This window comes from Macaca mulatta, chromosome 8 (genome assembly GCF_049350105.2).
Source record: "Macaca mulatta isolate MMU2019108-1 chromosome 8, T2T-MMU8v2.0, whole genome shotgun sequence".
Taxonomy (NCBI): Eukaryota; Metazoa; Chordata; class Mammalia; order Primates; family Cercopithecidae; genus Macaca; species Macaca mulatta.
The window spans coordinates 154228144-154252371 of NC_133413.1; the positions used below are offsets into that span (position 1 = coordinate 154228144).

At 67.1% G+C, this 24228-nt stretch overlaps 1 protein-coding gene across 1 annotated transcript; it reads right to left on the reverse strand.

Moving 5' to 3' along the window:
* Positions 1 to 272: 272 nt before the first annotated feature.
* EPPK1 (epiplakin 1) lies at positions 273 to 22866 on the reverse strand. The gene is made up of 2 exons (XM_077944331.1): positions 22809 to 22866; positions 273 to 17453 (listed from the first exon to the last, which is right to left on the reverse strand). Exons 1-2 carry the CDS (start codon positions 22860 to 22862, stop codon positions 657 to 659), a joined length of 16851 nt encoding a protein of 5616 aa, XP_077800457.1. The 5' UTR covers positions 22863 to 22866; the 3' UTR covers positions 273 to 656.
* Positions 22867 to 24228: the final 1362 nt, after the last annotated feature.

Here is a 24228-nt window from a genome sequence, read left to right on the forward strand (position 1 = left end):
TCAAACACGAGTTTCATTCGTGTCTTATGTGTTCAGAATTTTTCCTAATAAATTACTACCAAAGGTCCTTCTCCACAACAGACTCGTTCAGTCAGTGCTGGTGAGGTCAGACCTCTAAGGTGGAGCAGCCAGCAGAATAACGCCCATGCTTTGGGCCGGCACAGCAGCAGGTGGATAGGCCGGGGAGGAGGACCGAAATTAAGCCAGAGCACTAAATAATAGACATCGTCGGATGGAAAATGAGTTTGACAATGAACATGAAGAGCACATCATAAAGGAAATATCTGCATGTAATAAGAATTACATTGCAACAAAACAGTACCCGATGGCATGATGGAATGAGTCTAAAGAGTGACCTTCTGTAAAATGCCGGCAGGGAATCCAAAATGGACAGGAAAATGTTCTGAAAATCAAAAAGGAGTAAAAAGGAAAACCATATGACACTTAGAGGACTCAGAAAACACACCAAAAAAATTATGATATCCAGAAACACCTTGATGGACAAAGAAAAAGTTACTGTCACATGATAACTTAAAACATTTTCCACAGATAACGAATGGGTAAAACAACAAAATCAAAGAATGAGAAAAAAAAAACAGACACAAAATTACGCCACAGCTTCTCCAGAGTTGCAGAAAACTGAAGAGGAAGCCGAGTCACTGCAGAGAGAGAGAAAGAAACAGGAGCCCGGTCTCCGGGTCCAGAGTGGCCCTCTGCAGCAGCTGCACGTACGTGAGGTTCTCGTGCGTGTTGGGGTCGAAGAAGCCCTTGGTGTCGTCGCTGGGGTCCGCCAGGACGCGGTTCATCTCCTCGTCGAAGTAGCCGCGCCGGTAGGCCACGTCCACGGGCACGCGGTGGCTGTGCACGGGGTCGATGACGCCGCCCGTGGCGATCTGGGCCTCCAGCAGGCGGATGCCGTGCTCCCGGACGATGAGGTCCTTCTGCATGGCCTGGAAGAGGGAGATCTGCTGCCCGGTGTAGGGGTCGGTGTAGCCGGTGACGGCGCGCTCGGCCGACAGCAGCTTCTCCTGGATCTCGCCGCCCACCACGCCCGCGGCCACGGCCTCCTCCACGGACAGCCTCAGGTTGCGCACGGGGTCGATGACGAAGCCGGTGGCCGCCTGCGCCTCCAGCAGCACCAGGGCCGTGCCGGGCCGCAGCACGCCCTTCCACATGGCCTGGTAGATGCTCATCTTCTCCTGGCGGCCGGGCTCGTCCTTGGCGGGCACCAGGACGCCCGCGATGCAGCTGGTGCCCTCCAGGTAGCGCTTGACCGAGTCCATCTCCGTCACCTCCTGCAGCGTCTTAGTGCCCTGGGCCAGGTCCCGCAGGGTCTCGGGGCCCAGGATCCCAGACGTGTGCAGCTCGGAGGCGGACACCTGGCGCCTCAGGCCTCGGAAGGACACCTTGCTGAGCCGCTCCTCGGTCTCCTCGATGACCCGGGTGAGGACGGCGACGAGGTCGGGCAGGCCCAGGACGCCGGCCGCGTGCTGGGCCAGGAGCTCGTCTCGGCGGGCCTCGCTCAGGTACGAGGAGAAGAGGACGTCCCACACGGAGACCGGCCGCCCCTGGAACTGCCCGCGCTGCACCTCCATGGTGGCACCACGCAGGGTCTGCTCTTGGCGGCGGGCGGCGGCAGCGGCCTCCTCGGCCTCGCCCTGGCCCTCGCCCTGGCCCGGGGAGCGCCCCGAGTCGCCGTCCCCTTGCCCGGGTGGCCCTGGCTCCCGCGGGCCGCGCGAGGCGTCCTGGAGCTGCGGCCGGGTCCCGGGGGCCTCCTCGGCCTCCTCGATGATGGCGGTCAGCCGGCGGGTCAGTGCGGGCAAGGCCAGAGTCCCTGAGCCAAACTCGGCCAGCAGCTCCTCCCGGGCGGCCCCGCTCACGTAGCCGGACGCCAGCACGTCCCACACGGGCACCGCGCGCCCCCGGAGGCGGCCCACCTTGACCTCCATGGTGGCCGCACGCAGGGCCTCCCGGGGGTCTGGGCGCGGGCTCCCGGCCTCGGCCTCGGCCTGGGCCTGGGCCAGCAGCGAGGTGAGGGTGGCGCCCAGCTCCTCCACGCTCAGCGTGCCCGCCCGGTATCTGCTCAGCAGGTCCTGGCGCCGGTCCTCGGACACCTCGCGGTAGAAGAGGAGCTCCCAGACGGAGACGCTCTGGCCCTGGAGGGCGCCCGAGCCTGGCGTCACGCGGGCGTCCCGCAGGGCACAGCGCAGCTCCTCGCTCAGCTGGTGCACGGCGGAGCCCCGGCCTGCCAGCTGCAGCATGTAGAGCCCGGTGTCCGGGTCGCGCACGCAGCGGCGCAGCAGCTGCACGTACGTGAGGTTCTCGTGCGTGTTGGGGTCGAAGAAGCCCTTGGTGTCGTCGCTGGGGTCCGCCAGGACGCGGTTCATCTCCTCGTCGAAGTAGCCGCGCCGGTAGGCCACGTCCACGGGCACGCGGTGGCTGTGCACGGGGTCGATGACGCCGCCCGTGGCGATCTGGGCCTCCAGCAGGCGGATGCCGTGCTCCCGGACGATGAGGTCCTTCTGCATGGCCTGGAAGAGGGAGATCTGCTGCCCGGTGTAGGGGTCGGTGTAGCCGGTGACGGCGCGCTCGGCCGACAGCAGCTTCTCCTGGATCTCGCCGCCCACCACGCCCGCGGCCACGGCCTCCTCCACGGACAGCCTCAGGTTGCGCACGGGGTCGATGACGAAGCCGGTGGCCGCCTGCGCCTCCAGCAGCACCAGGGCCGTGCCGGGCCGCAGCACGCCCTTCCACATGGCCTGGTAGATGCTCATCTTCTCCTGGCGGCCGGGCTCGTCCTTGGCGGGCACCAGGACGCCCGCGATGCAGCTGGTGCCCTCCAGGTAGCGCTTGACCGAGTCCATCTCCGTCACCTCCTGCAGCGTCTTAGTGCCCTGGGCCAGGTCCCGCAGGGTCTCGGGGCCCAGGATCCCAGACGTGTGCAGCTCGGAGGCGGACACCTGGCGCCTCAGGCCTCGGAAGGACACCTTGCTGAGCCGCTCCTCGGTCTCCTCGATGACCCGGGTGAGGACGGCGACGAGGTCGGGCAGGCCCAGGACGCCGGCCGCGTGCTGGGCCAGGAGCTCGTCTCGGCGGGCCTCGCTCAGGTACGAGGAGAAGAGGACGTCCCACACGGAGACCGGCCGCCCCTGGAACTGCCCGCGCTGCACCTCCATGGTGGCACCACGCAGGGTCTGCTCTTGGCGGCGGGCGGCGGCAGCGGCCTCCTCGGCCTCGCCCTGGCCCTCGCCCTGGCCCGGGGAGCGCCCCGAGTCGCCGTCCCCTTGCCCGGGTGGCCCTGGCTCCCGCGGGCCGCGCGAGGCGTCCTGGAGCTGCGGCCGGGTCCCGGGGGCCTCCTCGGCCTCCTCGATGATGGCGGTCAGCCGGCGGGTCAGTGCGGGCAAGGCCAGAGTCCCTGAGCCAAACTCGGCCAGCAGCTCCTCCCGGGCGGCCCCGCTCACGTAGCCGGACGCCAGCACGTCCCACACGGGCACCGCGCGCCCCCGGAGGCGGCCCACCTTGACCTCCATGGTGGCCGCACGCAGGGCCTCCCGGGGGTCTGGGCGCGGGCTCCCGGCCTCGGCCTCGGCCTGGGCCTGGGCCAGCAGCGAGGTGAGGGTGGCGCCCAGCTCCTCCACGCTCAGCGTGCCCGCCCGGTATCTGCTCAGCAGGTCCTGGCGCCGGTCCTCGGACACCTCGCGGTAGAAGAGGAGCTCCCAGACGGAGACGCTCTGGCCCTGGAGGGCGCCCGAGCCTGGCGTCACGCGGGCGTCCCGCAGGGCACAGCGCAGCTCCTCGCTCAGCTGGTGCACGGCGGAGCCCCGGCCTGCCAGCTGCAGCATGTAGAGCCCGGTGTCCGGGTCGCGCACGCAGCGGCGCAGCAGCTGCACGTACGTGAGGTTCTCGTGCGTGTTGGGGTCGAAGAAGCCCTTGGTGTCGTCGCTGGGGTCCGCCAGGACGCGGTTCATCTCCTCGTCGAAGTAGCCGCGCCGGTAGGCCACGTCCACGGGCACGCGGTGGCTGTGCACGGGGTCGATGACGCCGCCCGTGGCGATCTGGGCCTCCAGCAGGCGGATGCCGTGCTCCCGGACGATGAGGTCCTTCTGCATGGCCTGGAAGAGGGAGATCTGCTGCCCGGTGTAGGGGTCGGTGTAGCCGGTGACGGCGCGCTCGGCCGACAGCAGCTTCTCCTGGATCTCGCCGCCCACCACGCCCGCGGCCACGGCCTCCTCCACGGACAGCCTCAGGTTGCGCACGGGGTCGATGACGAAGCCGGTGGCCGCCTGCGCCTCCAGCAGCACCAGGGCCGTGCCGGGCCGCAGCACGCCCTTCCACATGGCCTGGTAGATGCTCATCTTCTCCTGGCGGCCGGGCTCGTCCTTGGCGGGCACCAGGACGCCCGCGATGCAGCTGGTGCCCTCCAGGTAGCGCTTGACCGAGTCCATCTCCGTCACCTCCTGCAGCGTCTTAGTGCCCTGGGCCAGGTCCCGCAGGGTCTCGGGGCCCAGGATCCCAGACGTGTGCAGCTCGGAGGCGGACACCTGGCGCCTCAGGCCTCGGAAGGACACCTTGCTGAGCCGCTCCTCGGTCTCCTCGATGACCCGGGTGAGGACGGCGACGAGGTCGGGCAGGCCCAGGACGCCGGCCGCGTGCTGGGCCAGGAGCTCGTCTCGGCGGGCCTCGCTCAGGTACGAGGAGAAGAGGACGTCCCACACGGAGACCGGCCGCCCCTGGAACTGCCCGCGCTGCACCTCCATGGTGGCACCACGCAGGGTCTGCTCTTGGCGGCGGGCGGCGGCAGCGGCCTCCTCGGCCTCGCCCTGGCCCTCGCCCTGGCCCGGGGAGCGCCCCGAGTCGCCGTCCCCTTGCCCGGGTGGCCCTGGCTCCCGCGGGCCGCGCGAGGCGTCCTGGAGCTGCGGCCGGGTCCCGGGGGCCTCCTCGGCCTCCTCGATGATGGCGGTCAGCCGGCGGGTCAGTGCGGGCAAGGCCAGAGTCCCTGAGCCAAACTCGGCCAGCAGCTCCTCCCGGGCGGCCCCGCTCACGTAGCCGGACGCCAGCACGTCCCACACGGGCACCGCGCGCCCCCGGAGGCGGCCCACCTTGACCTCCATGGTGGCCGCACGCAGGGCCTCCCGGGGGTCTGGGCGCGGGCTCCCGGCCTCGGCCTCGGCCTGGGCCTGGGCCAGCAGCGAGGTGAGGGTGGCGCCCAGCTCCTCCACGCTCAGCGTGCCCGCCCGGTATCTGCTCAGCAGGTCCTGGCGCCGGTCCTCGGACACCTCGCGGTAGAAGAGGAGCTCCCAGACGGAGACGCTCTGGCCCTGGAGGGCGCCCGAGCCTGGCGTCACGCGGGCGTCCCGCAGGGCACAGCGCAGCTCCTCGCTCAGCTGGTGCACGGCGGAGCCCCGGCCTGCCAGCTGCAGCATGTAGAGCCCGGTGTCCGGGTCGCGCACGCAGCGGCGCAGCAGCTGCACGTACGTGAGGTTCTCGTGCGTGTTGGGGTCGAAGAAGCCCTTGGTGTCGTCGCTGGGGTCCGCCAGGACGCGGTTCATCTCCTCGTCGAAGTAGCCGCGCCGGTAGGCCACGTCCACGGGCACGCGGTGGCTGTGCACGGGGTCGATGACGCCGCCCGTGGCGATCTGGGCCTCCAGCAGGCGGATGCCGTGCTCCCGGACGATGAGGTCCTTCTGCATGGCCTGGAAGAGGGAGATCTGCTGCCCGGTGTAGGGGTCGGTGTAGCCGGTGACGGCGCGCTCGGCCGACAGCAGCTTCTCCTGGATCTCGCCGCCCACCACGCCCGCGGCCACGGCCTCCTCCACGGACAGCCTCAGGTTGCGCACGGGGTCGATGACGAAGCCGGTGGCCGCCTGCGCCTCCAGCAGCACCAGGGCCGTGCCGGGCCGCAGCACGCCCTTCCACATGGCCTGGTAGATGCTCATCTTCTCCTGGCGGCCGGGCTCGTCCTTGGCGGGCACCAGGACGCCCGCGATGCAGCTGGTGCCCTCCAGGTAGCGCTTGACCGAGTCCATCTCCGTCACCTCCTGCAGCGTCTTAGTGCCCTGGGCCAGGTCCCGCAGGGTCTCGGGGCCCAGGATCCCAGACGTGTGCAGCTCGGAGGCGGACACCTGGCGCCTCAGGCCTCGGAAGGACACCTTGCTGAGCCGCTCCTCGGTCTCCTCGATGACCCGGGTGAGGACGGCGACGAGGTCGGGCAGGCCCAGGACGCCGGCCGCGTGCTGGGCCAGGAGCTCGTCTCGGCGGGCCTCGCTCAGGTACGAGGAGAAGAGGACGTCCCACACGGAGACCGGCCGCCCCTGGAACTGCCCGCGCTGCACCTCCATGGTGGCACCACGCAGGGTCTGCTCTTGGCGGCGGGCGGCGGCAGCGGCCTCCTCGGCCTCGCCCTGGCCCTCGCCCTGGCCCGGGGAGCGCCCCGAGTCGCCGTCCCCTTGCCCGGGTGGCCCTGGCTCCCGCGGGCCGCGCGAGGCGTCCTGGAGCTGCGGCCGGGTCCCGGGGGCCTCCTCGGCCTCCTCGATGATGGCGGTCAGCCGGCGGGTCAGTGCGGGCAAGGCCAGAGTCCCTGAGCCAAACTCGGCCAGCAGCTCCTCCCGGGCGGCCCCGCTCACGTAGCCGGACGCCAGCACGTCCCACACGGGCACCGCGCGCCCCCGGAGGCGGCCCACCTTGACCTCCATGGTGGCCGCACGCAGGGCCTCCCGGGGGTCTGGGCGCGGGCTCCCGGCCTCGGCCTCGGCCTGGGCCTGGGCCAGCAGCGAGGTGAGGGTGGCGCCCAGCTCCTCCACGCTCAGCGTGCCCGCCCGGTATCTGCTCAGCAGGTCCTGGCGCCGGTCCTCGGACACCTCGCGGTAGAAGAGGAGCTCCCAGACGGAGACGCTCTGGCCCTGGAGGGCGCCCGAGCCTGGCGTCACGCGGGCGTCCCGCAGGGCACAGCGCAGCTCCTCGCTCAGCTGGTGCACGGCGGAGCCCCGGCCTGCCAGCTGCAGCATGTAGAGCCCGGTGTCCGGGTCGCGCACGCAGCGGCGCAGCAGCTGCACGTACGTGAGGTTCTCGTGCGTGTTGGGGTCGAAGAAGCCCTTGGTGTCGTCGCTGGGGTCCGCCAGGACGCGGTTCATCTCCTCGTCGAAGTAGCCGCGCCGGTAGGCCACGTCCACGGGCACGCGGTGGCTGTGCACGGGGTCGATGACGCCGCCCGTGGCGATCTGGGCCTCCAGCAGGCGGATGCCGTGCTCCCGGACGATGAGGTCCTTCTGCATGGCCTGGAAGAGGGAGATCTGCTGCCCGGTGTAGGGGTCGGTGTAGCCGGTGACGGCGCGCTCGGCCGACAGCAGCTTCTCCTGGATCTCGCCGCCCACCACGCCCGCGGCCACGGCCTCCTCCACGGACAGCCTCAGGTTGCGCACGGGGTCGATGACGAAGCCGGTGGCCGCCTGCGCCTCCAGCAGCACCAGGGCCGTGCCGGGCCGCAGCACGCCCTTCCACATGGCCTGGTAGATGCTCATCTTCTCCTGGCGGCCGGGCTCGTCCTTGGCGGGCACCAGGACGCCCGCGATGCAGCTGGTGCCCTCCAGGTAGCGCTTGACCGAGTCCATCTCCGTCACCTCCTGCAGCGTCTTAGTGCCCTGGGCCAGGTCCCGCAGGGTCTCGGGGCCCAGGATCCCAGACGTGTGCAGCTCGGAGGCGGACACCTGGCGCCTCAGGCCTCGGAAGGACACCTTGCTGAGCCGCTCCTCGGTCTCCTCGATGACCCGGGTGAGGACGGCGACGAGGTCGGGCAGGCCCAGGACGCCGGCCGCGTGCTGGGCCAGGAGCTCGTCTCGGCGGGCCTCGCTCAGGTACGAGGAGAAGAGGACGTCCCACACGGAGACCGGCCGCCCCTGGAACTGCCCGCGCTGCACCTCCATGGTGGCACCACGCAGGGTCTGCTCTTGGCGGCGGGCGGCGGCAGCGGCCTCCTCGGCCTCGCCCTGGCCCTCGCCCTGGCCCGGGGAGCGCCCCGAGTCGCCGTCCCCTTGCCCGGGTGGCCCTGGCTCCCGCGGGCCGCGCGAGGCGTCCTGGAGCTGCGGCCGGGTCCCGGGGGCCTCCTCGGCCTCCTCGATGATGGCGGTCAGCCGGCGGGTCAGTGCGGGCAAGGCCAGAGTCCCTGAGCCAAACTCGGCCAGCAGCTCCTCCCGGGCGGCCCCGCTCACGTAGCCGGACGCCAGCACGTCCCACACGGGCACCGCGCGCCCCCGGAGGCGGCCCACCTTGACCTCCATGGTGGCCGCACGCAGGGCCTCCCGGGGGTCTGGGCGCGGGCTCCCGGCCTCGGCCTCGGCCTGGGCCTGGGCCAGCAGCGAGGTGAGGGTGGCGCCCAGCTCCTCCACGCTCAGCGTGCCCGCCCGGTATCTGCTCAGCAGGTCCTGGCGCCGGTCCTCGGACACCTCGCGGTAGAAGAGGAGCTCCCAGACGGAGACGCTCTGGCCCTGGAGGGCGCCCGAGCCTGGCGTCACGCGGGCGTCCCGCAGGGCACAGCGCAGCTCCTCGCTCAGCTGGTGCACGGCGGAGCCCCGGCCTGCCAGCTGCAGCATGTAGAGCCCGGTGTCCGGGTCGCGCACGCAGCGGCGCAGCAGCTGCACGTACGTGAGGTTCTCGTGCGTGTTGGGGTCGAAGAAGCCCTTGGTGTCGTCGCTGGGGTCCGCCAGGACGCGGTTCATCTCCTCGTCGAAGTAGCCGCGCCGGTAGGCCACGTCCACGGGCACGCGGTGGCTGTGCACGGGGTCGATGACGCCGCCCGTGGCGATCTGGGCCTCCAGCAGGCGGATGCCGTGCTCCCGGACGATGAGGTCCTTCTGCATGGCCTGGAAGAGGGAGATCTGCTGCCCGGTGTAGGGGTCGGTGTAGCCGGTGACGGCGCGCTCGGCCGACAGCAGCTTCTCCTGGATCTCGCCGCCCACCACGCCCGCGGCCACGGCCTCCTCCACGGACAGCCTCAGGTTGCGCACGGGGTCGATGACGAAGCCGGTGGCCGCCTGCGCCTCCAGCAGCACCAGGGCCGTGCCGGGCCGCAGCACGCCCTTCCACATGGCCTGGTAGATGCTCATCTTCTCCTGGCGGCCGGGCTCGTCCTTGGCGGGCACCAGGACGCCCGCGATGCAGCTGGTGCCCTCCAGGTAGCGCTTGACCGAGTCCATCTCCGTCACCTCCTGCAGCGTCTTAGTGCCCTGGGCCAGGTCCCGCAGGGTCTCGGGGCCCAGGATCCCAGACGTGTGCAGCTCGGAGGCGGACACCTGGCGCCTCAGGCCTCGGAAGGACACCTTGCTGAGCCGCTCCTCGGTCTCCTCGATGACCCGGGTGAGGACGGCGACGAGGTCGGGCAGGCCCAGGACGCCGGCCGCGTGCTGGGCCAGGAGCTCGTCTCGGCGGGCCTCGCTCAGGTACGAGGAGAAGAGGACGTCCCACACGGAGACCGGCCGCCCCTGGAACTGCCCGCGCTGCACCTCCATGGTGGCACCACGCAGGGTCTGCTCTTGGCGGCGGGCGGCGGCAGCGGCCTCCTCGGCCTCGCCCTGGCCCTCGCCCTGGCCCGGGGAGCGCCCCGAGTCGCCGTCCCCTTGCCCGGGTGGCCCTGGCTCCCGCGGGCCGCGCGAGGCGTCCTGGAGCTGCGGCCGGGTCCCGGGGGCCTCCTCGGCCTCCTCGATGATGGCGGTCAGCCGGCGGGTCAGTGCGGGCAAGGCCAGAGTCCCTGAGCCAAACTCGGCCAGCAGCTCCTCCCGGGCGGCCCCGCTCACGTAGCCGGACGCCAGCACGTCCCACACGGGCACCGCGCGCCCCCGGAGGCGGCCCACCTTGACCTCCATGGTGGCCGCACGCAGGGCCTCCCGGGGGTCTGGGCGCGGGCTCCCGGCCTCGGCCTCGGCCTGGGCCTGGGCCAGCAGCGAGGTGAGGGTGGCGCCCAGCTCCTCCACGCTCAGCGTGCCCGCCCGGTATCTGCTCAGCAGGTCCTGGCGCCGGTCCTCGGACACCTCGCGGTAGAAGAGGAGCTCCCAGACGGAGACGCTCTGGCCCTGGAGGGCGCCCGAGCCTGGCGTCACGCGGGCGTCCCGCAGGGCACAGCGCAGCTCCTCGCTCAGCTGGTGCACGGCGGAGCCCCGGCCTGCCAGCTGCAGCATGTAGAGCCCGGTGTCCGGGTCGCGCACGCAGCGGCGCAGCAGCTGCACGTACGTGAGGTTCTCGTGCGTGTTGGGGTCGAAGAAGCCCTTGGTGTCGTCGCTGGGGTCCGCCAGGACGCGGTTCATCTCCTCGTCGAAGTAGCCGCGCCGGTAGGCCACGTCCACGGGCACGCGGTGGCTGTGCACGGGGTCGATGACGCCGCCCGTGGCGATCTGGGCCTCCAGCAGGCGGATGCCGTGCTCCCGGACGATGAGGTCCTTCTGCATGGCCTGGAAGAGGGAGATCTGCTGCCCGGTGTAGGGGTCGGTGTAGCCGGTGACGGCGCGCTCGGCCGACAGCAGCTTCTCCTGGATCTCGCCGCCCACCACGCCCGCGGCCACGGCCTCCTCCACGGACAGCCTCAGGTTGCGCACGGGGTCGATGACGAAGCCGGTGGCCGCCTGCGCCTCCAGCAGCACCAGGGCCGTGCCGGGCCGCAGCACGCCCTTCCACATGGCCTGGTAGATGCTCATCTTCTCCTGGCGGCCGGGCTCGTCCTTGGCGGGCACCAGGATGCCTGCGATGCAGCTGGTGCCCTCCAGGTAGCGCTTGATGCGATCGTCCTCCCTGAGCTGTTGTGTTGTGCTCCGCCCTGTTTCCAGATCCCGGAGCATTTCCTCTGTGATTATGGCTGAGCTGAGGAGTTCAGAGGCTGTGATCTGTCTTCTAATTCCTTGGAACCACAGTTGTTTGTTGCTGTTTTCCTGCTTCTCAATCATGTCTGAGATCTGGTGTGCTACCTTCTGCAGTGCCCGGCTCGTGTCCATTCTGTACATCCTCACCAGCTGGAGCTTCTTCTCCTCCGTCACGTATTCTGAATTCAGCAGTGCCCACAGTGTTGGCTTCTTACCTCTGAACCTTCCCACTGTTATTTCCACTTGCTCTGCCTCCAGGGCCCTTCTCGTCTCGTCATCTATGTATTCAGAGTCCCGTGCATCCTTGTTCACTGGGAAGAGCACCCAGCCAGTGTCCTCTTGCGGGTGGCACCTCTCCTGCAGCTCTCGGTAGGAGACCTTCTCCTGCGTGTTCGGGTCCACAAACCGTTTCCTCATGTGCTTCTGGTTAGAAATGAGCGCATAGATGTCCTCTTTCAGACAGCCACGTCTGTAGGCGGTTTCCAGTGGGAGCCGGTGGTGGTGCAGTGGGTCGATGACACCCCCCGTGGCCACCTGCACCTCCAGCAACCTCAGTGCCTCTGCCTTCTCAATGAGCTGCTTCTGCATGGCCTGGAACAGTGGGATTGTGTCTCCCGTGGCTGGATCCCTGAAGCCCGTGGCAGCCCTTTCGGCCTTCAGGAGCCTCTCCCGTAGCTCCTCGCTCACCAGGCCCACATCCACAGCCTCATCCACGGAGAGCCTCTGGTGGGTGCAGGGGTCCAGGAGGAACCCAGTCGCGGCCTGTGCCTCCAGCAGCCAAGTCGCAAATCCTACAGGGATGAGCTCCTTCCTGCTGGCCTCATGAAGGCTCATGACCTCCCTGGTGGAGGGCACCATCACCCCTGCAATGTAGCCGCTGCCTTCCAGGTAAGGCTTTACACACTCCAGTGTGCTGAGTGCTTGTCCCCCAGTCCTCCCCGCACGAAGTGTATGCAGGGTCTTCTGATCGATGACCCCGGAGTTGAACAGCTCTGCAGCTGTCACCTCCCCTCTGATGGCCGCCACCTTGATGCCTTGGTTTTGCGTCTCTGTTTCTTCAATTGTCTTGGTGATGATTTCCAGCAATTTCTCCAGGCCCCCACTCTGGGTTCCATACTCCTGGATGAGCTCCCGCTTCCTGTCCTCTGTGAAGTATGGAGAGGACAGCAGGTCCCAGAAAGAGACCACCTGGTCAGCAAACCTCCCCACGCGCATTTTTGCAGTTCTAGATTGCAACTCGTGTCTCATGGCCTCACTGATATGCACGTAGGTTTCTCCTTTCTTTATGATTTGTAGCAGGTACAGGCCCGTCTCGGGGTCCTCCATGCAGCGCTCCAGAAGCTGCAGGTACGTGAGGTTCTCGTGTGTGTTGGGGTCAAAGAAGCCCTTGGTGTCGTCGCTGGGGTCCGCCAGGATGCGGTTCAGCTCCTCATCAAAGTAGCCACACCGGTAGGCCACGTCCACGGGCACGCGGTGGCTGTGCACGGGGTCAATGATGCCGCCCGTGGCGATCTGGGCCTCCAGCAGGCGGATGCCGTGCTCCCGGACGATGAGGCCCTTCTGCATGGCCTGGAAGAGGGAGATCTGCTGCCCGGTGTAGGGGTCGGTGTAGCCGGTGACGGCACGCTCGGCCGACAGCAGCTTCACGTAGGTTTCTTTGCCAAACATCCCTGCTTTGAACGCCTCCTCCACGGTCAGCTTCCGGTTCTCCACGGGGTCGATGATGAAGCCAGTAGCTGCCTGTGCCTCCAGCAGTACCAGAGCTGTGCCAGGCCGCAGGATGTGCCTCCTCAGGGCTTCTGGGATGCTCATCCTCTCCTGGGTGCCCTGGACAAGGACCCCGGCAATGAAATTGCCTCCCTCCAGGAACTGCCTCACGCCGTCCATCTCCGCCACCTCCTTCACCGTCATCGTCCCCTGGCTCAGCTCATCCAGCGTCTTCCTGCTGATCAGCTGTGCCCTGAACAGGTCCCTGGCTGACACCTGCTTCCGGAGCCCTCTGAAGGTGGCCTGCAGGGGCTGCCTCTCTGCATCCTCGACCAGGGCAGTGACCACGCTGACCACCTGCCGCAGGGCTGCAGCCCTCCCAGACCGACAGAGTGCCACCAGCTCCCGCCGCTTGTCAGCGCAGACGTACTCGGAGAGCAGCAGGTCCCAGAGCGACACACTACACCCCTTAAACCTCCCTGTGCTGACGGGCACCTTCATGGCCCTAAGAGCCACCGCAGTGTGGTCGTCCACCTCAAGTGCTGTGTCTGAGGGCAGTGGCAGCAGCAACAAGCCAGTCTCGGAGTCGCACACGCAGCGCTCCCTGAGCTGCTGGTAGGTCACCTGGTCCCGCGCACTGGGGTCAAAGAAGTACTTGTTGTCCTTGTCAACTGTTGTTAGCACCTGGCTCATCTGTGTGTCCAAAAGGCCGAGTCTGCAGGCTGCTGCCTGGGGCAGGTGCACCCCGTGGACAGGGTCCACCACACCCCCTGTGGCCAGCTGCACCTGCAGGAGGGGCAAGCCCTCGTTCTGTGGCACGAGTCCCTTCTCCATGGCCTGCCACAGAGAGAGGGAGCCCCCAGAGTAGGGATCTGGGTACCCGGCCACCGCCCTCTCGGCCTGCCCAAGCTGCTCACTCAGCTCCCTGCCCACCAGGCCGACCTTAACCGCGTCCTCCACCGACAGTCTCTGGTTGTTCAGGGGATCGACAAGGAAGCCAGATGCCACCTGGGCTTCCAGCAGCCTCTGGCCCAGGCCTGTGGGCAGGAGGCCGTCCCTCATGGCCTGGGCGATACTGACCTTGGCCCCAGAGGGCTGCAGCAGCACACCAGCCACGCAGCCTGTGCCCCACAGGCAGGCCTTCACTGCCGGCTGCTCAGCGACCTGGGCCGGCGACTGCGTGCCCTGAGCCAGGGCCTCAAGGGTCTCCTGGGTGATGATACCAGCATCCAGCAGCCAGACGGCGGGGATCTCACCCCGCGGGCCGGGCACCATGACATGGGCTTGGGCCAGGAGCTTAGTCTTCTGTAGCCACCTCTGCACAGAGGCTAGCAGCTGTGGCACAGTGGTCCTCCCCTCCTGCACGTCCTCCAGCAGGCCCCTCCGTTGCTCCTCAGTGAAGTGGCAGGAGCTGAGCAGGTCCCAGAGGGATGTGCCGTCCTCAGCCCCCGGCACGGCCTGCAGGCTCTTCTGGACTTGCTCCTGGGTGGGGAGGGCAGGAGCACTTTCTGGCAGGGGCAGGAGGTGAAGGCCAGAAGCCTCATCCCTGGGGCACTGCTCCAGGAGCCGGGCATAGCTGGTGCGTCCCTGGCCGTCTGGTGTGGGGAAGGTCTCGGAGGAGCTGGACAAGGCTGTCTCCATCTCCTGGTCAACACAGCCACGCTGAATGGCCACTGGCATGGGGAGGTGGTGGTGGCCAGTGGGGTCAATGACCCCTCCCGTGGCCACCTGAGCCTCCAGGAGGCGGACAGCTTGCTCCCAAGAGATGAGACCTTTCTTCATGGCCTGGAACAGAGACACCTGCTTCCCAGAGAATGGGTCTCTGAAGCCAGTGATGGCACCCTCAGCCCGCTTCAGCCTGCCATACAGCTCCGGCCCCACCACACCCCTGCGCACGGCCTCGTCCACCGAGAGGCTCTCCAGGCTGTGAGGGTCCACGATGGCTCCGGTGGCTGCCTGAGCCTCCAGCAGGGCCAGGGCCACACTGGGCCCCAGCAGCTTCCGCCTCATGGCCTGATAGAGGCTAAGCCGCTGGCCGGAGGGCAGCAGCCGCACGCCGCCCACAGCTCCCAGGCCGCACAGGTACCTGTGGACGCCGTCCATGAGTAGGAGTGCCTCGGGGCTGACTGTCCTGGCCAGCACTTGGTCCAACAGGTGCTGGTCAATGATACGGGCCTCCAGGAGCTGGTGGATGGTGACCCGGCCCCGCAGCGCAGGCAGCATGACGTCCACCTGTCTCTGTGTCTCCGCCTCCAGCAGCTGTGCCACCTGCCCCAGTGTGACCTCACGCCGCCGGTAGCCACGCAGCAGCTGCCTCCTGCGGCCCTCGCTGAAGTACTCAGAGTTGACCAGCTCCCACGCAGAGACCCTCTGCCCCCGAAACCGCCCGTACTTCACGGAGAGCAGCAGGTTCTGGAAGGCCTGCCGGGTGGCACCATCCACCAGCGGAGACTGCACGTCGCTGAGTGGCAGGAGGTACAGGCCCGTCTCGGGGTCACGCACGCAGCGCTCCAGAAGCTGCAGGTACGTGAGGTTCTCGTGTGTGTTGGGGTCGAAGAAGCCCTTGGTGTCATCAGAAGGGTCCAATAGGATCAAGTTCAGCATCTGATCGAAGTAGCCACACCGGTAGGCCACGTCCACGGGCACGCGGTGGCTGTGCACGGGGTCGATGATGCCGCCTGTGGCGATCTGGGCCTCCAGCAGGCGGATGCCGTGCTCCCGGACGATGAGGCCTTTCTGCATGGCCTGGAAGAGAGAGATCTGCTGCCCGGTGCAGGGGTCGGTGTAGCCGGTGACGGCACGCTCGGCCGACAGCAGCTTCGAGAACACATCGGGCCCAATGACACCAGCCCTCAGTGCCTCCTCAACGGAGTGCCCTTTGTTTGCTTTCGGGTCGATGATGAAGCCGGTGGCAGCTTGTGCCTCCAGAAGGATGAGGGCAGTGCCGGGCCGGAGGAGCCCCTTGCATCGGGCCTCATAGATGCTCAGGCGTTCCTGGGAGCCGGGGAGCAGCAGGCCAGCAATGCAGCCTGTACCCTGCAGGTACCTCTGCACCGAGGCCAGGCTGCCCACATCCTGGGCTGTGGCCTGTCCATGTTCCAGCCGCTCGTACAGGTCCTGGTCAATGATCTCGGCTTTCAGCAGCTCTCCTGGTGTCACGGTGTCCCTCAGCCCAGAAAAGGTGACCCTGGCAGTGGCTGCAGCCTGCTGGAGGGTGGCGCTCAGCTCAGCGGCCATCTTCTCCACGGAGAGGGCCCCTTCCTGGTGCTGCTGGGCCAGCATTGCCCTCTGCTCTGCCGGGATGGCCTCAGAGAAGAGCAGCTCCCAGAGGGACACGGGCCGGCCCCGGAACTTCCCCATGGAGACGGTGGTCGTGGCTGCGTTCAGGGCCTGCCGAGTGCTGTACTTGATGAATGGGGGTCCCTGGGGCTCCCCTTCCCGGGGTCCCCCTGAGAGTGGCAGGAAGGCGAGCCCAGTCTCTGGGTCAGTGACACAGCGGGCCAGCAGCTGTTCATAGCGCAGGCCACCGTGCGTGCCAGGGTCTGAGAAGCCGCCAGCCTGCGAGAGCTGTCGCTGAGTGTCTTCATCCAGGCAGCCGCAGCGCAGGGCGGCCTCCAGGGGCAGCCGGAGCCTGCGTGCTGGACAGACCAGCCCGCCTGTGGCCAACTGGGCATCCAGGAGCCGAAGTGCCAGTGGCCTGTCCACTAGCCCCTTCTTCATGGCCTGGAAGAGGGGGATTTGGGAGCCACTGAAGGGGTCGTGGTACCCTGTCACGGCCTGCTCGGCCACCAGGAGCTGCTCGTGGAGCTCTGGGCTGACCAGGCCCGCCCTGACTGCCTCGTCTACCCACAGCCGCTGGCCTGTGGTGGGGTCCACTAGGGTGTGGGTGGCAGCCTGGGCCTCTAGGAGTGGCAGTGCAGTGCCCATTGGGAGGAGGTGCTCAGTAGCAGCCTGGAAGAAGCTCTTCTTTTGGCCTTCGGGCAGCAGGACAACCCCAGCCACGCTGCCGGTACCCTCCAGGTAGCACCGCACCTCGGCACGTGCACTCACGTCCGCTGTGGCCAGCCTGCCCTCCTGCAGACCCTGCACAGCCTCCTCGTCCAGGATGCCCACCTCCAGCAGCTCGGCTGCACTCACTGCCCCGCCCTCAGAGCGGAAGGTGATCTTGAGGGGCAGCAGGGCTAGCCCCGAGCCGGCGGCCCGCACACACCTTTCCAGCAGCTGGTGGTACGTCAGCCGCTCCAGCGTGTTGGGGTCGAGGAAGCGCAGGACGCCTGTGCCAGGCTCAAGCTCTGACAGCTTGTGCCATGTCTCCCGGTCCAGGAGGCCCTGGTGGCAGGCTGGCTCAGGGGCCACAAGCACGCCCCGGGCAGGATCCACAAGGCCCCCAGTGGCCAGCTGGGCCTCCAGCCAGCTCTGCCCCAGGGCCGTGTCCACAACCTCCTTCCCGATGGCCTGAAAGAGGGCCAGCTTCTCACCCCCGTAGGGGTCAGGGTAGCCCGTAGCGGCACGCTCAGCCATCAGCAGCTTCTCCTTCAGCTCCAGCCCCACCAGGCCCTGCTGCAGGGCCTTGGACACAGAGAGCAGCTGGCCCTGGGTGGGATCCACCAGACCCCCGGTGGCCGCCTGGGCCTCTAGCAGAGCCAGCCCAAGCCCAGGAGGCAGAAGGCCCTGCTCCATGGCAGTGTAGACACTCTGGGCCTGGCCTGAGGCCTCCACATACACCCCAGCTATGCTCCTGGCCTGGGGGCTGGGGAGCGTGCTGGCTCCCAACGTGGCTGCCATGGCTTTGGGGACGCTGGCCTGCTCCGTGCTGTTGGTGCCCGGGACGGGAAGAGGAGGCAAGGTGTGGCCACTCATCACACACAGCTGGTTATGCAGAGCCTGCGGAGGTCCACCTCTGTCCTGCAGGGGACAGAAAGGCTCAATCAGGGACCCCCCATGGCCTGGTGGGCACAGGGGAAGATGTGGTCACAGGGCCAATCCCATGCTGTCCCGGGCTGGGCTCTGCCCGCAGACGCGCAGCCAGAGTCCCCGAGGAGCTGAGTCTGCCCGGGGAGCACTCCGCGGCGGGAGTGCCAAGGGACGTGCAAGCTCAGAGGGACCGTGTGAGCACAGGGGCCCAGGTGGAGCCGGGAGGCCTCTAGGGACTCCAGGGCTGTCCCTCCCACAGGCTGTCCTTCAACCTCCACCCCAGGCCAACGCCCTCCCGCCAGCCCAGGGCCCTGTGTCCTCAAGTCCTTCCTGGGCACCCTGGTCCCCTCCCCAACCCTGCCTGAGGGGCCCAGCCCTGCTCCAAGGGGGCTGTGGCTCCACCCACAGGGCCCGCCCCTCGGCCTGGGCACCAGCATCTCTCTGCCTCTGGGTGCCTCTCTTTTGTTCTCCAAAGGCTGTGCCCCATGCCCTGCCCCACCCCAGCTCCAGTGACCTCTTGAAACCTCCCACTCCACCTGCACCTGTCACTCCAGAGAAGCCTCTGCTGCCTCCTCCGGCTCCTGAGGCCCCGCCCTCCCTCCACAGCCATCCACCAGGCTCCAGCAAGACCCCAGCCGTCTGAAGCTCTGGTCTCCTGCCTCAGCCTGGCCCTGCATCCTCCTCTGCCTGTCCTGGATCTCACATCCGCGAGCACCACGGCCTCTGGGCTACTGCCCCTCTGAGCCCACACCCTGCCCCGGGGACCACTGGCTCAGCAGACGTGTGGCAGTCCTGCCAGGAGCCGTGTGCAGGCCAGGCAAGGCTCTCTCTCTCCCCCATGGGCCCTGGTCCTCCGGCTGCAGCCCCAACATGCCCTGTGCTGACCCCTTCCACGCACAGCTGTACGACCGGCTCTGAGCAGGGCAGCAGGTGTCTCACCTCCATCTCCCCAGTCCTGCACGTCAACTGCCTCCACCCAGGCCTGTCCCCTTCTGCACCAGGTTGAATTATGTTCCTTAAAAAGGTATGACTAGGCCGGGCGCAGTGGCTCAAGCCTGTAATCCCAGCACTTTGGGAGGCCAAGACGGGCGGATCACGAGGTCAGGAGATCGAGACCATCCTGGCTAACACGGTGAAACCCCGTCTCTACTAAAAAAAAAAATACAAAAACTAGCTGGGTGAGGTGGCGGGCGCCTGTAGTCCCAGCTACTAGGGAGGCTGAGGCAGGAGAATGGCATAAACCCGGGAGGCGGAGCTTGCAGTGAGCTGAGATCCGGCCACCGCAAAAAAAAAAAAAAAAAGGTATGTCTAAATCCTAATCTACAGTCCCTGTGAACGTGACCTTATTTGGAAATAGGATCCTTGCAGGTGTCACCCGGTTAAGGTGAGGTCATACCAGGCTAGGATTGGCTCTTAGCCAACGTAACTAGTGTCCTTATAAGAAGACAGACACACAGGGAGAGGACAGCCTTGTGATGACAGAGGCAGAAATTGGATCTACAAGCCAAGGAATTCCCAGGACGCCGGGGCCCCAGAAGCTGGAAGAGACAGGAAGAATCCACCCCTCAGCTCTGGAGGGAGTGCGGCCCTGCCCACTCCTCGCCTTCCGGCTTCTGGCCTCCAGAGCTGTGAGAGTAATTTCCTGCTCTTTAGGCCCCTGGCCAGTCTTCTGCACCCCTGTGCCCACCCACCCGAGAGCAGGGTCTGCTCCCCGTTTTCTTAGCACTACGGGCCCCAGTCCCTCTCTTGGTTCTCCCCCTCATTCCGGCTGGAACCTCCCTCTGCTCAGCAGCCTGTCCATGACATCCCTTCCCTACCTCTACACAAGGGTTTCAGGAGAAGGGCTGGACCCCACGTTTGACCCCCACTCCCACTCCACCGCTCTTGAGGCAGCCGCCATCCCCGGCTGCCAAACTCAACAAATGCACTTTGGAACTGGCCGCCACCCACCTCCACGACGCGGGCTATAGGGGCTCCCCTCTCCGGTGACGGTTCCGCTCCATCTTCGTCCCCCATTAACGCTGAGACCTCCTCCCACCTATCCTCAGCTTCCCACATCTGCAGCAGGAGCTCAGCCTGTCCTGGGTCCCAAAACCATGTGCCCAGCTGCCTCCTGGAGGCCTCACAGGTACTCCATGCTGCTCGTGCTCTGTGAACATGCAGAGCCTAACCCTAGAAGGCACTGGGTCCTCCCCATCCCCTCTCCCCACATCTGGTCTCACGAAGGGCATGCTCCAGGGGCAACTCTGAGGGCTGTCGAGGCTTGGAGATGCCCTTCAGGGCCATCTGTTAAGACTGCAGCCCCCCTACCCACCTTGGTAAAACCCTGGCCCCCTCCCTTCCCTTCTGTAGATACTGGTCCTGGGCCTCTTCCGGGCATCCTGCCGCTGACGGGCTGCTCAGAGCCTCAGACACGGAGCCGGACCCGGAGGGCTCTCCATCACCCCACTGGCCGAGCGCAGAGCCAGGGCTCCAGGAAGCGGCACTGCAGCTCAGCTGTCCTGAGGGGCCATGCTCAGGACGCAGTGTCAGGTGGCTGAGAAGACGTGGAGGATGCAGAGGACCATGGAGTGGGGCCGCTGCTCAACGACCAGAATTGGAGAAAGCTCGCAAGAGGCTGCAGACGTCTGGTCAGCTGGCCAGTGCGCCACAGGGATGCCCAGGCGCCTGTCTTCATGGTGCAACTAGCCATGGACCCGCTGGTCACATCACAATCTGCCCCAGCCAAAAGCTGCTGGCCTGACAGGATGTAGGAACAACTTCCTGAAGGCACAGCCGGAGTGCCAGCTCCCCAATGACACCTTGCAGGCTAGGGCACCGTTCCCCAGGAAGTCGGCTATACCACTCAAAAAACATGGCTTCCCATGTGCGTGTTTCCCAGGAGGTGGGCCACAGGGGTCCAGGAACCAAGGCCTGGCAGCCACAGTGGCCCATCCACCATCCCCCACTGATCCATGATGGAGCTTGGACTCCTCGACCCCACAGCTCTGGGGTGGGTAAGCTTAGATGTCCTGGTCCCTGGAGGAGGAACACTTCTGCCAGGGCACACAGCTAGTGTCACCAAGCGAAAGGCTATGCTGCTCCCAGACCACTCCAGCCCATCGTGTCCCAGGAGGAAGCAGCCAGGTCGAGGCTCCCATCTGGCAGGGGACAGGTCTGAGCACCAGGAGGCGGTGCCACAGGGGCAGGCAGGGTGCAGGGACCTGGTCTGCCCTGTCTGGTTCTCATAGTAAATAGAACATCATCCGCAGCCCTAGAGGGGACCCTCAGGGAAGAGGACCTGGTCACACCTGACAAGCCCTGAGCCAGCAGGTGCACCTGGGTTGAGGGTATCTGGTCTGGAGGACAGGGAGGTGGCCCCAGAAGCCAGGTCCACACTGCAAAACTTCTTTCTGCACTTCCCCAGGAAGAGCCAGGCTCAAGGGCACAGCCTGACTAGGGTGGCCACAGAGATTGTCCAGATCTGTTTCTGGGGGGCACATGAGACGGCAGGACAGGCCAGCTTCTCCTTTGTCCACCCTGCTTCCTCCTCCCTTCCCTTCCTGAGGCCATCCTGAGACCTCGCCCGGTGACCCTGCCTCAGACAGACTCTGCTTCCGGGAACCCAGCCTGGGTGCTTTTTGCCCACCTGTACTGGCATTTGCCTCCCCTAGGGCTGGGCCCTCTCCAGCATGCCTCATTCCAGGACCCCGCGGGGTCTGTGAGCCCAGGGGAGCCACTCACTATGGCATCTACACCAGATGAGGGGCTTCTGGGGGGTCAGGGCCCTGCCCTGGCCCCTGACATCTGGCCGGGGATGGCAATGGGGAAATGAGCACCTGACTTCCCAGCAAGGGGGAGGGGTAGTGCAGGCCAGGGCGGGGCAGGGCCAGCAGGGGTGGGGACAGCGCCTTGGGCGGGCCCCTGACCTGGGCACAGGCAGCCAGCCCAGACAGGCCATAAGCTCAGGCGAGTGGCTCAAGTTTCCCAAACAAAGAGGAGATTCAGGGAGGAAGGCTGGAGACAGGGCGCTTGGGAGCAGGGAGTTGGGGGCAGGCATGCCCTGCGTGTGTGAGTGCCTGCCAGTGCATGCCCACCCCGCACCATGTGTGAGATGCAGCCTGTGGCTGGCTGCACCACTCACTGTCTCTTCCTGACCTTGGGCCTGGTATGAGCCCCTCCCGGCCCTGCCCCTTCCCTGGGCCCTGTCCCCTCCCTGACTTGACAGGAGGAAGGCCCGCGAGTGGGTGTACTTGACTCCATGTGAGGCCTCGGGAGGGCAGCTGGACAGAGGGTTTGGATCGAGGGAGGGCAGGGGGTGCAGCTTCGAGTGTGGGGACATCTGGAGGAGGTGGCTGCCGCCCAGGTGAGCACAGGGTCAGGGTTAGGGTGATGGGCTCGGGAGGAAGCCAAGCAGATTTCCCCGGAGTCTGAGGCACAAAGGGCCCCTCCTGTGGATTCCCCACCTCAGGTGGCCCCCAGGCCCCAAGTGGTGGAGGGCCATTCCTGAGGAAGGTGGCTCTGCATCTCTTGGGCGAGGTCACTGTCACCAGACTGCCCAGCAGGCCCCCACCGCAGCCTGGGACAAGGGTCGGGAGGCTGCAGCCGCCTGCCTGAGCCAGGTCAGGACAGACCCTGGCAGCTGCCTGGGCCCACACATGGAGCAGCAGCCTTAGCTTCTGCCGGATTGTGTGCCCTGGTGGAGAGACCCCGCCCACCTGCACCCTGCACCCTGCACCACGATCAGACATCAGTGGCCCCAATAACAAGCTTGGCACAGCGCAGTGGGGGCGGAGGGGCAGGGAAGCAGAGCCCCGGGCCCAAGTGATGGACAAGGCCTTCCTGCCTCCGCCTCCCACGGGTCTCCAGGTGACCCTGTGACTGCTTACCCGACTCGGAGTGGCCACCCCGGGAACCGCTCACCCAACAGCAGCCAGCTTCCCCGGGTCGGTGACGCCTCCCTCCCGGCGAGGTTGCCAGGAGTCACCTCTCTCAATTTGTCGGCCTAGTTGCCTCCTGGCCTGGGCGTTCCCATTCTGCAGAGTGTGCCCCGGGCGGTCCTTGCTGCCGGGGAAACCGCTGGGCCTGCGAGACCCCCGCCCAAGACCCCCGCCCGCGGCCGCCTCTCCTATGAGGGATCGGGCGGCCGGCGCCTCCTCTCCACGCCCTGAGTCCCGGGCGCCACTTCGGACTCGGAGCTCAAATTGCCCAGGGCGGGAAACCTGCCCGGCCAGAGCCCAAGCCCCGGGCGGCCGCCGGGCCCCCACCCTGGCCTCGGCGTGCGGCTCCAGCCGGGATCCGGTTTCCCTCGGCGGCCGCCGCCCTGCCCTGCCCTGCCCGGCCCCGCGCCCGCCGCGCCCGCCGCACCTGCCCGCTCGCAGCCCGGTCCGCAGTGTCTCCGCGCGCCCGCTCCGCCCGCATTTCAAGCCACGTAGGCCCCGCCCCGTCTAGGGCGGCGCCCAGGTGGGGACCCCGACGCGGGGCGGGGCAGGCAGGTGCCGGAAACCCCGCGCGACCCGGGCCTGGCGCTTGCACCCCGGGCAAGAGGCGGCGGCCGGCAGCCAGGACCCTCCCCTCGTTCCCAGCAGGTAGTCACCGCGAAGGAACGCAGGGCGGGCGCGGGGGCGTCCTGTGCCCTTCAGAACAGTTTTTTTTTGGGGAAAGGAGTTTGGAGTGAAATGCGGACCCACCAGAGCAGCGGTTTCCATCCCCACAAGCCACTTGAGTGCCGTGCGGGCTGGTGTCCCTGTCTCCAGCCCCGACCCCGCCTTGTCTGCTCAGCCTCCTGGGGGCACTGCTTCGCCCCCTGTGTCTGCTGGGTCCAGGGTTCTTCAAGGCTCTCCTTGGCGGGCCCCTCTGCTCCCATGACGTTGTAAGAGCTGGGGTGCCCTCCCTGTGGACAGTGCCAGGCCTCACCCCCTGGTCTGGCCCCTCCACCCGAGCTCAGAGAATGTTCCCTGTCACCCTGGGAGTACCTGGTCCCCTCTCTGAAGCCCATCCTGGCACCCACATTCCAAGGCTGGGGCCTGCCAGAGATGCTGGGCATGGAGGCTCACAGCCTCGGGGGCTGGCCTGGGGGCAGCCTCAGCCTGGCACGGGAACCTTCCATGGATCTTCTGGAGGGCCCTCCCCGTTGCTGCCCCGAGATCCCAGGTGGGCAGGGCCGGGGAAGGACAGGGCCCAAGGCCCCTCCTCCACTGTCCCCAAGGCCCCTCCTCCTCTGTCCCCTAGTCCTGGAGGTCCTGAGGGCTCAGGTGCTCCCCACCCCCCACAAGTGTCCCCTTCCTCCAAACCCCAGCCTTCACCTATGCCCGGGTCATTCTTGACCAGAACATCATCCAGAGCCGCCCAGCCACCTCCAACGCACACCATGAGGGTACTTGCAGGCCCCGGCAGGTGCAGCAGGGACAGGTCAGGCCTTCAGGGGTGAGGGTGCTTGGGACCACTGCCCTGGCTCTGCTCTCACCCACCCACCAGGCCCACACTCACACCTGCTCGCCCAGGCTGCCTGGACCCTGTCCACACCTGCCACGCTGGTTGCGCGGTGTGGCTGCTGCTGGCTGCTGGGCCCTGACCCCGGAGGAGCGCTGGTGTAACCCGCATTTCCCCAAGGCACCGGCAGACCAACAGCCCTGCTCACCGGATGCGTGGACACTGTGTGGTCTTGCTGGGAGGCGTGGTGGTGCTGGCTGTGGCCTGTGGCCCGGAGCACACCCCCGAGCCGCTTCTTCCTGCGGCTGAGCCGTTACAGGCAGCACCTCTGCCAGGCCACAAAACCTGGGTGTAT

Excerpts from the sequence above, each read along its gene's own strand:
- EPPK1 (XM_077944331.1), bottom strand. The coding sequence starts at position 22,862 with ATGCGGGCGGAGCGGGCGCGCGGAGACACTGCGGACCGGGCTGCGAGC. Across the intron at positions 17,454-22,808 it reads ACCGGGCTGCGAGCGGGCAG|GACAGAGGTGGACCTCCGCA; the intron begins GTGCGGCGGGCG and ends TGTCCCCTGCAG.